Genomic DNA, 13,845 nt, shown 5'->3' with positions numbered 1-13,845 from the left:
GTCGTAAAATAGGGCAAAACTCACTTAACTGCCTCACTTAACAGCAGAGTTTTCGTCTCCATTGCAGTCAGAAGTCTATAAAACAGTTTAGAAGTGTTTTGGCTCTATCCCAAATGGCCATGTTCACACATTCTGCTAAGCCGCAAACCATTGTTGATTGTTGAGTCAACGTTGGGTCCAACCCTACCCAACTCAACACAATTGCATTTTGGGTTCCATGTATTAGATGCAATTATCCTCTTAACCCTGTAAGGTATCATTTCCCCCTCACCCATGTTACCTTTTCTTCTAAGGATTATTACAACGATTTTGAGATGAATAGCACGGTGGGGGAGAGGCGGGGGTGGGTGGGGGAAACCAACCACCACCTCCAAGATTTATTGGAAAAGATCTGGAAAAAGAGTTCCTCGCTTGGCAATATCGTACATGCTTTCAAAGCATTAAACAATAAGAAAAGTCAGGCTCTTCGCAAGGAAATTCAGAATCCCCAACCGCAGGGATGCCTTTATAACTGGAGTTAAGAACGGTGACCATGAGGTTAAAAAAATAAATAAATCTACAAATTGGACCAGCCACTATCCCAGTGATGGCGGACCTTTTGTCCCTCAGGGGCCAAAAGAACACGTGCATGCATGCACACCGATACCCATAATTCAATGCCCCCTGCAGCTCCACCGCTCCCCTTGCGCATGTACAGACAACCCCTAGTTTGGTGCTAGCAGGCCTCCCTGAAGCCTCCTGGGACGAAAAACGGGCTCTGGAGGGGCACACCGTACCCTCCGCCCCGTTTTTTGGCCCCGGAAGGCTTCAGGGGGGGGCCTGCTAGCACCAAAACGCATGCTCTTAGCAGAGACCCGAAAACCAGCTGGCTGGCGGGAGGCGTGTACGTATGCGCAGTGGAGCTAACCTGGGCGACAGCTTGCATGCCCGCAGAGATGGCTCCGTGTGCCACGCACGCCATCGGTTCACATGCCATCCCCTATCTAGGCCATCTCAACGTCTTTTGGGAGGCCGTACCTCATTAGGACATGACCAGAAAAATATCTGGAGAAGCAAACAGGCCAACGAGGAACCATTAAGACAGCTGTCTCCACATTCAAGAACTCTTCAAAAAACATATGAGCTGGGACCTTCCAATTTGGCGTCCCATCAACCCCAAAAGTCCCCGAGCCACATCTGGAAAGACTGAGCAATGCCTGCCTCTCTCAGGTGAACGCCCCGATGTTCTTTCCGAAAGTTTGCTTGGCCCGTCACGCTTCTCACACACTTGGCGGTGTCCCGTCTTCGCCCTACTGCACAGTGACATCTTCCGAACCGCTGGTTTTATAAACGATATAGTTTTCTCTCTTGCCGAGAGAGGGGGTGAGGGAGGGAGGGAGAGAGGGGAAGTTGGGCATTTAGCAACAGAGGAAGGAAACCAGTCGAAAAGCATCAGCAAAAAATCCTCCACGGAGGTAGCTTTTAAAAGAGCCTGCGGTGAATGGACTTGAAGGGAAGCGGGCCGCGTGAAGTGGTGCCCCATTCAGGATATTAACCTGACTTTTAACGATCCTGGCTTGTTATCCCTCCAGCTTTTGTTCTTCTGCCTGAAAATTGGTGGTGGCAAGGAAGAGAGAGAGAGAGAAAAAAAACAGACACAGGATTGGAGATCTTAGCAATTCTTAACAGCGAAGAGAACTGGCTCGAATGCACATCTTTGCACTGTAAATTCAGAGAAATTTGAGTTTTCAAGGAAGGGTGACTGGAGGACGCAGTGCGAAATTCAGATTTCAGGCCATGGCATGGTCAAGAACTCTGGGTTTTCTTACCTTAACTTCCTCCAAGCCCAAAATGTGCACAGATAAAGAGGTGGGGAAGTTTGCTCAGGACTGGCCCAGCGAAAGGACAGCCCCATAAGCTTTGAAAAAATGATTTTGGAGGCAGAATTCGTGGGAGGACATAATTACAAGACCGCAGGCCATTATATATCACCTTAAGTTTAAATAATAATAATTTTAAAAAACCAGCTGGGTTTTTCCCCCTGGACTAGCTAGAAAAAGAATAATGTTTCTTTTAAAAGAAAAGCCAGTTTTTCTAAATCAGAGTTCTGATGATTCTCTGGAATTGTGGGAATGACCTCTTTTGTCCTATTCCTGAATACACCCTGAACGAAGACGAAAGAAGCGTTTGGGTACGGGTGTGGAGAATTTTGAAAAGTATTTTAGTCTGGATGTTCCCCGTTCTTGAAACATCCTCTTTATTAATCTTTGTAAAAGCTATCTCTTTATCTTTCTCCCCATATTCCATGAGATAGAAACTTAGACAACATGAAGATAATATAATAACAGGAGATAGAGAAAAAAAAAGACACAGTATGTTGAAGACAAATGAAAAATATAAAGGGTTTTTTTTCCCCCCTCTAATTTCAGCTAGAGATTCTTGCAGTGGTTTTGACCTCGGCGAGGTCCTTAGTATCCTCCATTCCATCAGCCACAGCTTCACACTCCTTAGGGCTGAAAAACCATTGAAGGCAGCCTTGTCTCAAACAGCTTCAGCCCTGAGTGGCCCACGTGGAAAGAGGTGAGCAAGACCGAAGGTGCAATAAGATAGGAGTCTTCAGCTATTTTCGTGTCGGGCAGAATTTCACAGGACTGTCCTCGGAGAGCTTGTTAAATCAGGATTTCTTCTCTTCATCCGGTTTGTTTGCTTGCTTTTGACCATGTCAAAAGTCCTCGAAGGAGCAAATCCGCAGGGAAAGTCGAGTTGTTGGAAGAAAGTCTGCACAAGTGGGGGGGGGGGTTTCCCCCCCAAACTTCGCCCATAACTCAAACGTATGGATTTGGAACAGTGCATCGGAATTATTATTTCAGAATTCACACGAGAGAGCAAAGGAGGAAAGCCTTCACACAACGTCGCTCATCCCTACAAGCGTCACCTGCTTTCTTTTTTTAACATCTGAAAGAGACTGAAGGAAAAAAAACTACTTCGGAAGGTGCCAAAAGCGGGTTTAAAAAAAACAGGAGTCCAGCTTGCCTTGGTCCCTTTCAAGGACAGACAGATCACACGAGACGGAGAGAAACAGAGGCTCCCTGAAACACAAAAAGGGAAAAAAGGGGGGTGTAAGCAGCCGCTGACAAACCAAAACACGCTTTTTTTTTGTAAACCGAAGAAAGAAGAGAAAGGACGGTGCCTGTCCCTCTTCTCTCCAAGGTTCCTTATAGGAGAGCTGGAAGGCTGGTATGAGGGACCTGCTACTTTTTTATATCTATATCTATAATGGTGTGTATGTGTGTGTGTGAGAGAGAGAGAGAATATATCCACATCCATATATCCATCCAACCAATCTCTATCTATCCATCCATTCTTCCATCTACACATATCTATATCTATATTTACATATCTCCATATAGAAATATCTATATCTGTATGTCTCTATATCCATATCTCTATATCTATCTAGATATTTATATCTAGATATCTATAGATATCTATATATCTATATCTCTATATCTAATCTATCTATCCATCCATCCATCCATCCATCACATATCTATATCCATATTCTGTTTTTAATTGTTTATTTTTTGCAGTTTGTTTTCTGTAAGCCGCCCGGAGTCCTTCGGGATTGGGCGGCCTATAAATGTATTAAATTAAATTAAATAAAATATCTGTATATCCATACAGATATACTGTATCTTTAATGGATATACATATTTACATATATTTATATATCTCTATCATCTATCAATATCTATCTATCATCTATCTATCTATCTATCTATCTATCTATCTATCTATCTATCTATCTATCTATCTATCTATCTATCTATCTTCTATCTATCTATCTCTATCTATCTTCTATCTCTATCTATCTACCATCTCAATATCTATCTATCTATCTATCTATCTATCTATCTATCTATCTATCTATCTATTTATCTCAATATCTATCTATCTATCATCTATCTATACATACATACATACATACATACATACATACATACATACATACTTAGTGTCACAACCCCTGGTATGCCCCAATTATGGAGGAAGCTAACTGCTTCCATTATCTGTCTATCGGCTCGTCACAAGAGTCCATCACGACAGAAACCCAATATTTTTACTGTTGCCTTTGTTACATTTGTTGTATTTGTGCTGATAAATAAATAAAGGGACTAGTATAGATGTATTTCAAGCTATTTAGCTTTCATCAGCTAGCCATACCCTTACTGGGATTCGCACAGGTTCAAATCCCAGTAAGGGTATGGCTAGCTGATGAGAGCTAAATAGCTTGAAATAGATCTATACTAGTCTCCCTTTATTTATTTATCAGCACAAATACAACATATATATATATATATATATATATATATATATATATATATATATATATATATATATATATATATATATATATATATATATATATATATACATACACACACACACACACACACACACACACATACATACATATATATATATATACACACACACATACATATATACATATATACATATATACACACACACACATATATATACATATAGATAGATGATAGATAGATAGATAGATAGATGATAGATAGATAGATAGATAGATAGATAGATAGATAGATAGATAGATAGATAGATTAGATTAGATAGATATAGATAAGATACTACACTTGATCTTAGCCAAAAGGCGGAGAAGTGATAGAGATACATAAGAGATAGATAGATTAGATATAGACAGACAGACAGACAGACATATATAGAGGGGGAGGGAGTACAGCTTCAGGCTTCAAATACTTATACACAAGGACAGTTCCATTTTGTTCTCTTTTCTTCCAATGCGTACCCGAGACTCAAAATTCTTCCTCCTCGTTGACAGCAAAGTGATTTTGCTTCTTTCTAACGTTCCAGTGTAAACACTCCGCCAGGCTTTCGAACCAGTCGCTGACAGGATCTTGGAAGCAGATCGAAGGGAGAGGGTAGCAGGAGGTTGTGATGCTGATGCTGGAAGGGAGGCAAGAAGGGCGGCCAGTTAAGACAAATCCAAGCTGAAAATGGGTCAGCCCAAACGTTTTGGTCTTCCCCCAAATATCTGCAGTGTTTCGAATCGAACAGGTGTTTGGGGTTTAAATCAAGAGTGGCTTAAAAGAAACTCTTCCCTAAGGCCAAAGAACCAATTTTGAATGCCGACCCTTGTTACTTTTTTACCCCTGCATTTTTTGGCATTTCTTGATGGTTTAGGGGGAAAAAAACACCCTTTCTTTGGCCAATTCTGGGTTCATCCTCACCAGTCCCCGTGGCAGATCTCCTGCCTCTTTCGCCCGTCAAAAGAAACCCATGCGGTATTCCTGGCATCCGGAGACAGCATGATCTAGGATTGAGAGAGAGGGGGGGAAAATTTCAAAGCCGAAGAGCCAGCGCTGTCCGAAGACGCCTCCGTGGTCATGTGGCCGGCATGACTCAACTCCCGAAGGCGCACGGAATGCTGCTCCCTTCCCACCAAAGGGGGTCCCTATTTTTTTACTTGAATTTTTTAACGTCCTTTCGAACTGCTAGGTTGGCAGAATCTGGGACAAGTTAACGGGAGCTCACTCCATTACGCGGTGCTAGGGATTTGAACCGACTAACTGCTGACTTTTCAACATTCAACCCCCTCGAACAGAGCCGAGGTGGCGCAGTGGTTAAATGCAGCAGTGCAGGCAACTTCAGCTGACTGAAGTTCTGCAGTTCAGCTGTTCAAATCTCGCCGGCTCAGGGTTGACTCAGCCTTCCATCCTTCCGAGGTGGGTAAAATGAGGACCTGGATTGTTGTTGGGGGCGATATGCTGACTCTGTAAACCGCTTAGAGAGGGCTGAAAGCCCTATGAAGCGGTATATAAGTCTAACTGCTATTGCTATTGCTATTTTCAGATCGACAATCTCAGCGTCTTAGCCACTGAGCCACCGTGTCCCACTCCAGAAAAATTATGACTCTGCTACCATCCTCTGCTACCAAATGTGATGTTCCCGTGGTTCGTCCATGAGGCCAATGTGGAGAAAAGACAGGACACGATCTTTCTCGGGATGGAGCGACGGACCAGATTGGGGGTCTGAGAGCCCCTTTTATTGAGATAGGACAAAGGCAGGAGGAGCAATAGCATGTGGTTAAAAACAGCCTGTAAAAGTACAATTTCTAATCTACTGCTCAGGGAAGTTCTGTCTATATATGGTCAAATCCTGGACGTCATTGGTAGGGCACATCTCGGAATGTTATGTTATGCTCTATCAGGATGTTATGGAGTTTTAGGAGTTTGTTTTCTCCTGTGTGGTTCAGTGTGGCTCTGCATGCCCCGTTATCCACTGGGCCATGGGTGACCACTACCTACACAAGGAATTATATTACATTAAGCTCTCATCCAGGTTGTAAGCTGTCAAGCTATCATTAACTGGGGGGGGGGGAAGCCTCATTTAATGACTTTTTCCCTTTTGCAGGCAGCTGTTAAACGAATACTGCAACTTAGCCTGCTCATCTCCCACAGGACGGGCTCAAAGGCAGCCCACGAGGTCCCCTGTGGCTGAGCACAGAAGGCCAAAGGACTCCCTGCTCAAACCAGGCCCAAAACGCAAGGATTCCCTGTTATGGCAACCAACTAAGGTAACCTACCTTTAGGTCCACTCCAGCTGGGACGACGATGGGCCGGAAAGACAAGGAATGAGGGCAGATGGGGGTAATCATGATGGCAGGGACGTTCGGGTGAATCATGGACGCGCCCGCAGCGGCTGCGTACGCGGTGCTGCCAGTCGGCGTGGAAACAATGACGCCTGGTGGGAAGAAATGAGCACCGTTTACCTTAAGAACAACAGGGAGGGGCAACTAACTCCCCTCCAGCAGCTGAATCAGAGGACAAGGAAGCGTGAGAATCAGGGTCAGCCTCAGGGCAACCGAGGGGGAAGAGGGAATGGAGCTGTCAGAGAGAGAGACAGAGGCAGAGCCTGGGCCGTCCGTCAGCCCTCAGATGGAGGGTCAACAGCCCCCAGGTCTGGAGGCGGCTGATGAGGAAGAGGAGGAACAGCTGGGTCCAGTGCCTGACGCACAGATGCGCAGAAGGCAGAGGAGAGGAGAACAGTGGAAATCAATGGGCTGGTCCTTGAGACAGAAGAGACACTGCAGCTAGTGAAGCCCCTCCCTAGCTCTGGGGATCAAAGGCAGGGGGCAGAGATGAATACATGTGGCAGAGAAGAGGAGAGCAGTGGAAATCTATGGGCCGGTCTTTGGGACAGAAGACCCACCGCTGCTAGCGAAGCCCCCATACTTGCTCTGGGGATCAAAGGCAGGGGGCAGAGAAGAGCCGAGGTGGCGCAGTGGTTAAATGCAGCACTGCAGGCTACTTCAGCTGACTGCAGTTCAGCAGTTCGGCTGTTCAAATCTCACCGGCTCAAGGTTGACTCAGCCTTCCATCCTTCCGAGGTGGGTAAAATGAGGACCCGGATTGTTGGGGGCAATATGCTGACTCTGTAAACCACTTAGAGAGGGCTGAAAGCCCTATGAAGCGGTATATAAGTCTAACTGCTATTGCTATTGCTATGAATAGATGTGGCAGAGGAGAGGAGGAGAGCAGTGGAAATCTATGGGCTGGTCCTCGGGACAGAAGAACCACTGCTGCTAGTGAAGCTCCACCCTAGTTCTGGGGATCAAAGGCAGGGGGCAGAGATGAATAGATGTGGCAGAGGAGAGGAGAGCAGTGGAAATCTATGGGCCGGTCCTCGGGACGGAAGAGCCCCCACTGCTAGTGAAGCTCCACCCTAGCTCTGGGGATCAAAGGCAGGGGGCAGAGATGAATAGATGTGGCAGAGGAGAGGAGAGCAGTGGAAATCTATGGGCCGGTCCTTGGGACAGAAGAGCCACCACTGCTAGCGAAGCCCCTCCCTAGCTCTGGTTATAAAAGGCAGGGAGGTGGAGATTAATAGATGCAGCAGACAACTATTCATCTCCTGGACCGGTCTATAGATTTCCACTGCTCTCCTCTCCTCTGCCTTCTGTGAATCTGTGTGTCAGGACAGACTTGTTAGCCTGCGGTGAGAGAGAAACTTTTTGCCAGAGCTACTGGCGCACCTAATAAAGGAATCATTGATTTAATTACAGAGAGCTTGTTGTGTTTGAGAAGCTGGGTCAGAACGTACCCACCAGCTCTGTGGGCTTACCATCGCCTTGTACAGTGGTGATAAGGTGACCATCAAGGAAGACATCCACGTTGGAAAGGTAAGAGGAAGGGCCTCGGTCAACCACCACTTCATTCAAGACCTGAACAACAGAAAAAGGTACTGTATGTTACGAGTGAAAGGCATCAACTTGGCCTAAGGCCAACTTTGGCCCCTCTAGGACGGGCGGACTTCAACTCCCAGAATTCCCCAGCCACGGTCTTAAAGGGACCAAGGTTGAAAAACACCGGTCTAAGGACTCGTGTGTGTGTGTGTCTGTCTAGATTAGAAGCAATTCAACAGGTGAACATTTCATTCCATGAAAATCGATCTCATCAGGTTTGTGCTGATTAATATTGAGAAGGAAAGGAAGGGGGAAAGATGACCTGTTCATAAGTCACCTGGCTAAATAGGGCAGCTATGGAAATTGAAAACAATAAAATTAGATTTATGGGAGGGAGCATACTGCTTCCCTTTTCTGTCTTTCGGCTCACCCTAGGAGCCATCCAGGCAGAAAGCCATTTTTTAATGTTGCCTTTGTTACATTTGTGTTGCATTTGTGCTGATAAATATATGTATAAGAACCACGCATGTATTCTGCCGAGACATTGAGGGGGGAAAACCCCAGGTTAAATTAAACACTAAATTAAATTAAAGATTTGTTTTTTTAAAACACCGCCGTAATTCCTGGAGGGGTGGAGTCGGGGAAACTGAATGGAGCTGTCCTTACTGGCCGGATGCCTTTCTTATCACCAGAGTGGAGTCTTTTTTCAGCAGATCCATTCCCATTGTGGCCAGAGAGAGAAATATCTGCCTCTTCCTAGGATCGAACTCACAGCCTCCTGACTGTGAGGCAAGAGCTCCCCCCTAAGGCCACCGCACCACTCATAAGATAATAAAATAATTGAAATAAAAATAAAAATAACATTCCAAGGATACCCACCAGATATTGAGTTGCTTGTTTAAACATTTCTTTTTCCAGACCCGGAGAGACCACGCCATTTTCCTCGATCCCGTTCTGAATCATGCCCTTCTTCTCCCAGTGTTCCTTAATCACCTTCACCTTCAGCCGGCTCCGGAGGACGAGGGCTGCGTTGCCTGCCAGGAAGAATTAAGACAAGAAGGGATTAGAAGAGCAAGGCCAATTAGTAAAAGAATGGCCTACGTTGAATAACCGGAAACACGATTCATTTTATGGAATAATACAGGCAGAACCTGCTTCCAATCTGAGCCAATTTGGAGGAACGAATTTAATTCAGATCTCACCCTCCCTCCTTTCTCTGCTCCCTCCCTCCCTCTGTCTCCCTCTCCCTCCGTATCTCTCTCTCCCCTTTCTTTCCTCTCTCCCTCCCTGTCTCTCCATATATATCTCTCTTTCCTTTCTCTCCCTCCCTCCCTCCCTTGGTCTCTCTTTCCGTGTTTCTCTCCTCCCTCCCCCTCCATATCTCTCTCTCCTTTCTTTCCTCTCTCTCTCCCTCCCTCTCCCTCCATATCTCTCTCTCCTTTCTCTTTCTCTCCCTCCTTCCCTCTGTCTCCCTCTCCCTCCATCTCTCTCTCTCTCCTTTCTTTCCTCTCTCCCTCCTTCCCTGTCTCTTTCTCCCTCCATATATATATATATATATCTCCTTCCTCTCCCTCCCTCCCTCGGTCTCTCTTTCCCTGTTTCTCTCCTCCCTACCTCCCTCTGTCTCCCTCTCCCTCTATATATATCTCTCTCCTTTCTTTCCTCTCTCCCTCCCTCCCTGTCTCTCTCTCCCTCCATATCTCTCTCTCCCCTTTCCCTCCCTCGGTCTCTCTTTCCCTCTGTTTCTCTCCTCCCTACCTCCCTCTGTCTCCCTCCATCTCTCTCTCTCTCCTTTCTCTCCCTCCCTCCCTGTCTCTCCATATCTCTCTCTCTCCTTTCTCTCCCTCCCTCAGTCTCTCTCTCTCCTTCTGTTTCTCTCCTCCTTCCCTCCGTTTCTCTCTGCCTCCCCCACTCACTCTCTCCTTTCTCTCTTCTCTCTCCCTCCATTCCTCCCTCTCCCTGTCTTTCAATGACGATGCCCCATTGGTGATGTAACTTGACAGCACACCAAAAGCATTTTGGGGACCCTGAATTGATCAGTGCGGAGGCAGACAAAATCCACCCATTCGACACCGTCCACCAGAGAAGACGCCCACACCCCTTAGGAGCAGCCCGTAGAAATGGAAGGACCCCTTAAGAACTTACCTTCTATGACCTGGGTGACTTGAGACTGAAAGTTCTCAAAATTGAAGGGGGTGAGGAAGCCCAGGGACCCCAAATGGAAAGCCATGACTGGAGGGACACTCATCTGTTGGGAAAGGGAAAAAAAACAAAGTGGGTGGGGGGAGTCGGACGTTGACCCCTCCAGCAGTCGAATCAGAGGAGGAGGAGGCGTGGGAGTCAGAATCAGCATTAAGGCAACCTGGGAGCTCCGAGGGGGAAGAGGGAATGGAGCTGGCAGAGAGAGAGTGTGAGAGAGACAGAGGCAGAGCCTAGGCTGTCCATCAGCCTTCAGATGGGAAGGTCAACACCCCCAGGTCTGGAGGTGGCTGATGAGGAAGAGGAGGAACAGCTGGGTCCAGTGCCTGACCTGTGGATGCACTGAAGGCAGAGGAGAGGAGAACAATGGAAATCTATGGGCCAGTCCTTGGGACAGAAGAGCCATCGCTGCTAGCAAAGCCCCACCCTAGCTCTGGGGATCAAAGGCAGGGGGCGGAGATTAATAGATGTGGCAGAGGAGAGGAGAGCAGTGGAAATCTATGGGCCGGTCCTCGGGACGGAAGAGCCACTGCTGCTAGCGAAGCCCCACCCTAGCTCTGGAAATCAAAGACAGGGGGCAGAGATGAATAGAAGTGGCAGGCAACTATTCATCTCCCTGCTGGATGGTCTTGTTAGCCTGCGGTGAGAGAGAAACCTTTTGCCGGGGCTTCTGGCGCTCCTAAATCAAGGAATCTTGGGAGTTAACCTCAGAAGGATTGTTGTGTTTGAGGAACTGGCTTAGAACACCTGAACACACAACTTCAGATAATGGAAATGATTTAAGTTATGTAAAGAAATAGGCTGGAGAGGAACTTACTGGAAAAAGTGACGAAGCGTAGAGTAACGTCCCATCTCCGCCCAGGCAGATGATAAAGTCTATCTGATCGGAGATATCGTCATAATCTACAAAAACACAGGGGGAAATTAACATTTCAAGATCTTTGATTCTTAATCTTACCAATTAAACAAGGAAAGATACAGCCGGACGACCGAATGGAAGACCCTTCCATCTGGTCCTGTTTTAACCATGGTCATTTCATAATATTCATGGTGGGCTTTCTGGCAGTTTTTTGACATCAAAAATTAAATTCTTTCCAAGCCTGTAAATTCTTAACAGACTCTTCTTTAATAAGATTTGTTGAGAAAAATGGGATATGGTGAGAAGGCTCCTACCTATTTCCCCCTTAGAATTAATATATCTCCATATACAGGCAGTCCTTGAGTTATGACCGTAACTCAGCTCCACGTTTATAGTTGTATGTTGTGACAGGCGTAAAGCAAGTCACCAGATGACTGGGCCTGATTTTATGACATTTGCCGCTGTTAAGTCATTAAGTGAACCCTTTTTGCTGGAAACTGGAAATAAATGCCCATTTCCTGCAATCATCATCATCATGTAATGACCCCATAATCCCTTGCGGGGTGGAATTTGGGCAACTGAATGGAGCTAGCAGAGAGTTTACTGGCCGGATGCCTTTCCTATTGCCAATGCGGAGTTTTGTTCGGCAGATAGATTTCTCATTGTGCCCAGAGAGAGAAATATCTGCCTCTACCTAGGATCGAACTCACAGCCTCCTGGTTGCGAGGTGAGAACGCTGCCTCTAGGCCACCACACCACTCCGCCAATTTCCTACAATACCATCCCGAATGGGAGTCACATGACTGCAGAGCACTGCAACCAGCCCACTGTTGTAAAAGTGGGCTGACTGTCAATATGGTCACATCATCACACAGCTTCCCAGCTCCCAACATAGGATCTTTGAACCAAGTAGCTTTCGGGGGGGGGCCTTCATAAGCAACTGGTCGTATGCTGAGGACCAACCCCCCTATCATCTTTCTGATTTTCTTTCTCGTAGACGTCCTACTACGTGGTGCACCAGTCCGTTCGATCCACCTGGCCGTTGCTCCATTACCTTCGCTGAAAGTGCAAAACCGCTTCTTCACAGACCCAAAGCTCTCGTCGTTCATGATGGCTGGATCTTCCAGGATCTTCTTCTCTACGTACACCAGCATGTTGTTCACCTGGAAAGGAGGAAGGTGGCATGGACAACAACAAGTCAACAACAAGAGAACTAGAGGAGAGAAAGAGAGAGAGAGAGAAAGAGAGAGGGGGGAGAGAGAAGGAGAAAGAGAGAGAGGAAGAGGGGAAGAGAAAGAGAGGAGAGAGAAATAGAGAGAGGAGACAGAGAAAGAGGGGGAGAGAGGGAGAGAGGGAAAGAGAGAGCTAGAGGAGAGAAAGAGAGAGGGGAGAGAGAGAGGGAGAAAGAGAGGGGAAGAGAGGGGGGAGCGAGAAAGAGAGGAGAGAGAAAGAGAGAGGAGAGAGAAAGAGAGAAGAGAGGGAGAGCTAGAGGATAGAAAGAGAGGCGGGGAGAGGGAGGCAGGGAGAAAAAGAGAGAGATCTAGAGTAGAGAGGGGGAGAGGGAGGGAGGGAGAGCTAGAGGAGAAAAAGAGGGGGGAGGAGGGAGAAAGAGAGAGCCAGAGGAGCGAAAGAGGGGAAGAGAGGGGGGGAAAGAGAGAGAGCTATAGGAGAGAAAGAGAGAGGATAGAGAGAGGGAGAGAGAGAAAGAGAGGAGAGAGAAAGAGAAAGGAGAGAGAAAGAGAGAGCTAGAGGGGAGAAAGAGAGGGAGGGAGAAAGAGAGAGAGAGCTAGAGGAGAGAAAGAGAGAAGGAAGAGAGAGAGGGAGAAAGAGAGAGGAAGAGAGAGAGAGGAGAGAGAAATAGAGAGAGGGAGAGATAGAGGAGAGAAAGAGAGGGAGGGAGAAAGAGAGAGAGAGCTAAAGGAGAGAAAGAGAGGGGGGGAGGGAGATAAAGGAGAGAAAGAGAGCTAGAGGAGAGAGAGGAGAGAGGAAGAGAGAGGAAGAGAAAGGAGAGAAAGGGAGAGCCCAACTCACCTCGGTCAAATAAATGCAGAGGTCTTTGAAGGGCTGAAGGAGACTGGCGTCTCGGATCTTCTTGATCACAAGGACACTTTTGGGAGGTTTGTTCCATGTCAACCGCTGGCTTGCCGGGTCCTGAATGTGCCTGTGGGAAGACAACAAGACCAGGACGCCATCAGTATGAGACACACACACACACACACACACACACACACACACACACACTTTCTCCTTTGCCTGCTGGTTTTCCTCTGGCACCAGAAAATAGAATTTTCCAAGAATGCATTGAAATGTGAATTTCCCCAGGCTGGATGTTGTTGTTTTTTTAAAAAAAAAAAAATTAAGGGGAGGAAGGACTTTTAAACAGCTGGTTTTTATTTTTATTTTACAGGCCAGAATACGGCCACGTGTCCCCCTGGGCCTTTTAAAAAAAATGCCATCTTTTATATAATGAGACTGTCACTCGTACCAACAGGCACACACGGCTTCTGTTGAGGAATTTCCCAGCACCGTTTCTGTTAACAGTGAGAGCAAATAATTCAGAAAGGCAGGGCTC

The 13,845-nt window shown here is 46.6% G+C and overlaps 1 protein-coding gene and 1 pseudogene across 3 annotated transcripts in view; both read right to left on the bottom strand.

The window, feature by feature from the left end:
* Positions 1–2,191: 2,191 nt before the first annotated feature.
* NADK (NAD kinase) overlaps positions 2,192–13,845 on the bottom strand; it is a 49,067-nt gene continuing 37,413 nt past the window's right edge. For 2 of the 3 annotated variants that reach the window (XM_032231819.1, XM_032231820.1), the window contains 10 exons: positions 13,305–13,434; positions 12,328–12,436; positions 11,232–11,317; positions 10,361–10,463; positions 9,095–9,249; positions 8,155–8,254; positions 6,617–6,774; positions 5,262–5,344; positions 4,820–4,977; positions 2,192–3,068 (listed from right to left, as the gene is read on the bottom strand). In XM_032231819.1, the coding sequence (XP_032087710.1) occupies positions 4,827–4,977; positions 5,262–5,344; positions 6,617–6,774; positions 8,155–8,254; positions 9,095–9,249; positions 10,361–10,463; positions 11,232–11,317; positions 12,328–12,436; positions 13,305–13,434 (1,075 nt within the window). In that variant the 3' untranslated portion in view covers positions 2,192–3,068; positions 4,820–4,826. The remainder of the gene's footprint in view (positions 3,069–4,819; positions 4,978–5,261; positions 5,345–6,616; positions 6,775–8,154; positions 8,255–9,094; positions 9,250–10,360; positions 10,464–11,231; positions 11,318–12,327; positions 12,437–13,304; positions 13,435–13,845) is intronic. The other variant, XR_004256556.1, reaches the window with a different exon arrangement.
* Positions 4,596–4,676, bottom strand: LOC116518833 (annotated as a pseudogene).

Source organism: Thamnophis elegans, chromosome 15 (assembly GCF_009769535.1).
Source record: "Thamnophis elegans isolate rThaEle1 chromosome 15, rThaEle1.pri, whole genome shotgun sequence".
NCBI lineage: Eukaryota > Metazoa > Chordata > Lepidosauria > Squamata > Colubridae > Thamnophis > Thamnophis elegans.
Note: the sequence above shows the minus strand (reverse complement) of the source record. Positions and strands in the feature narration are given on the sequence as shown.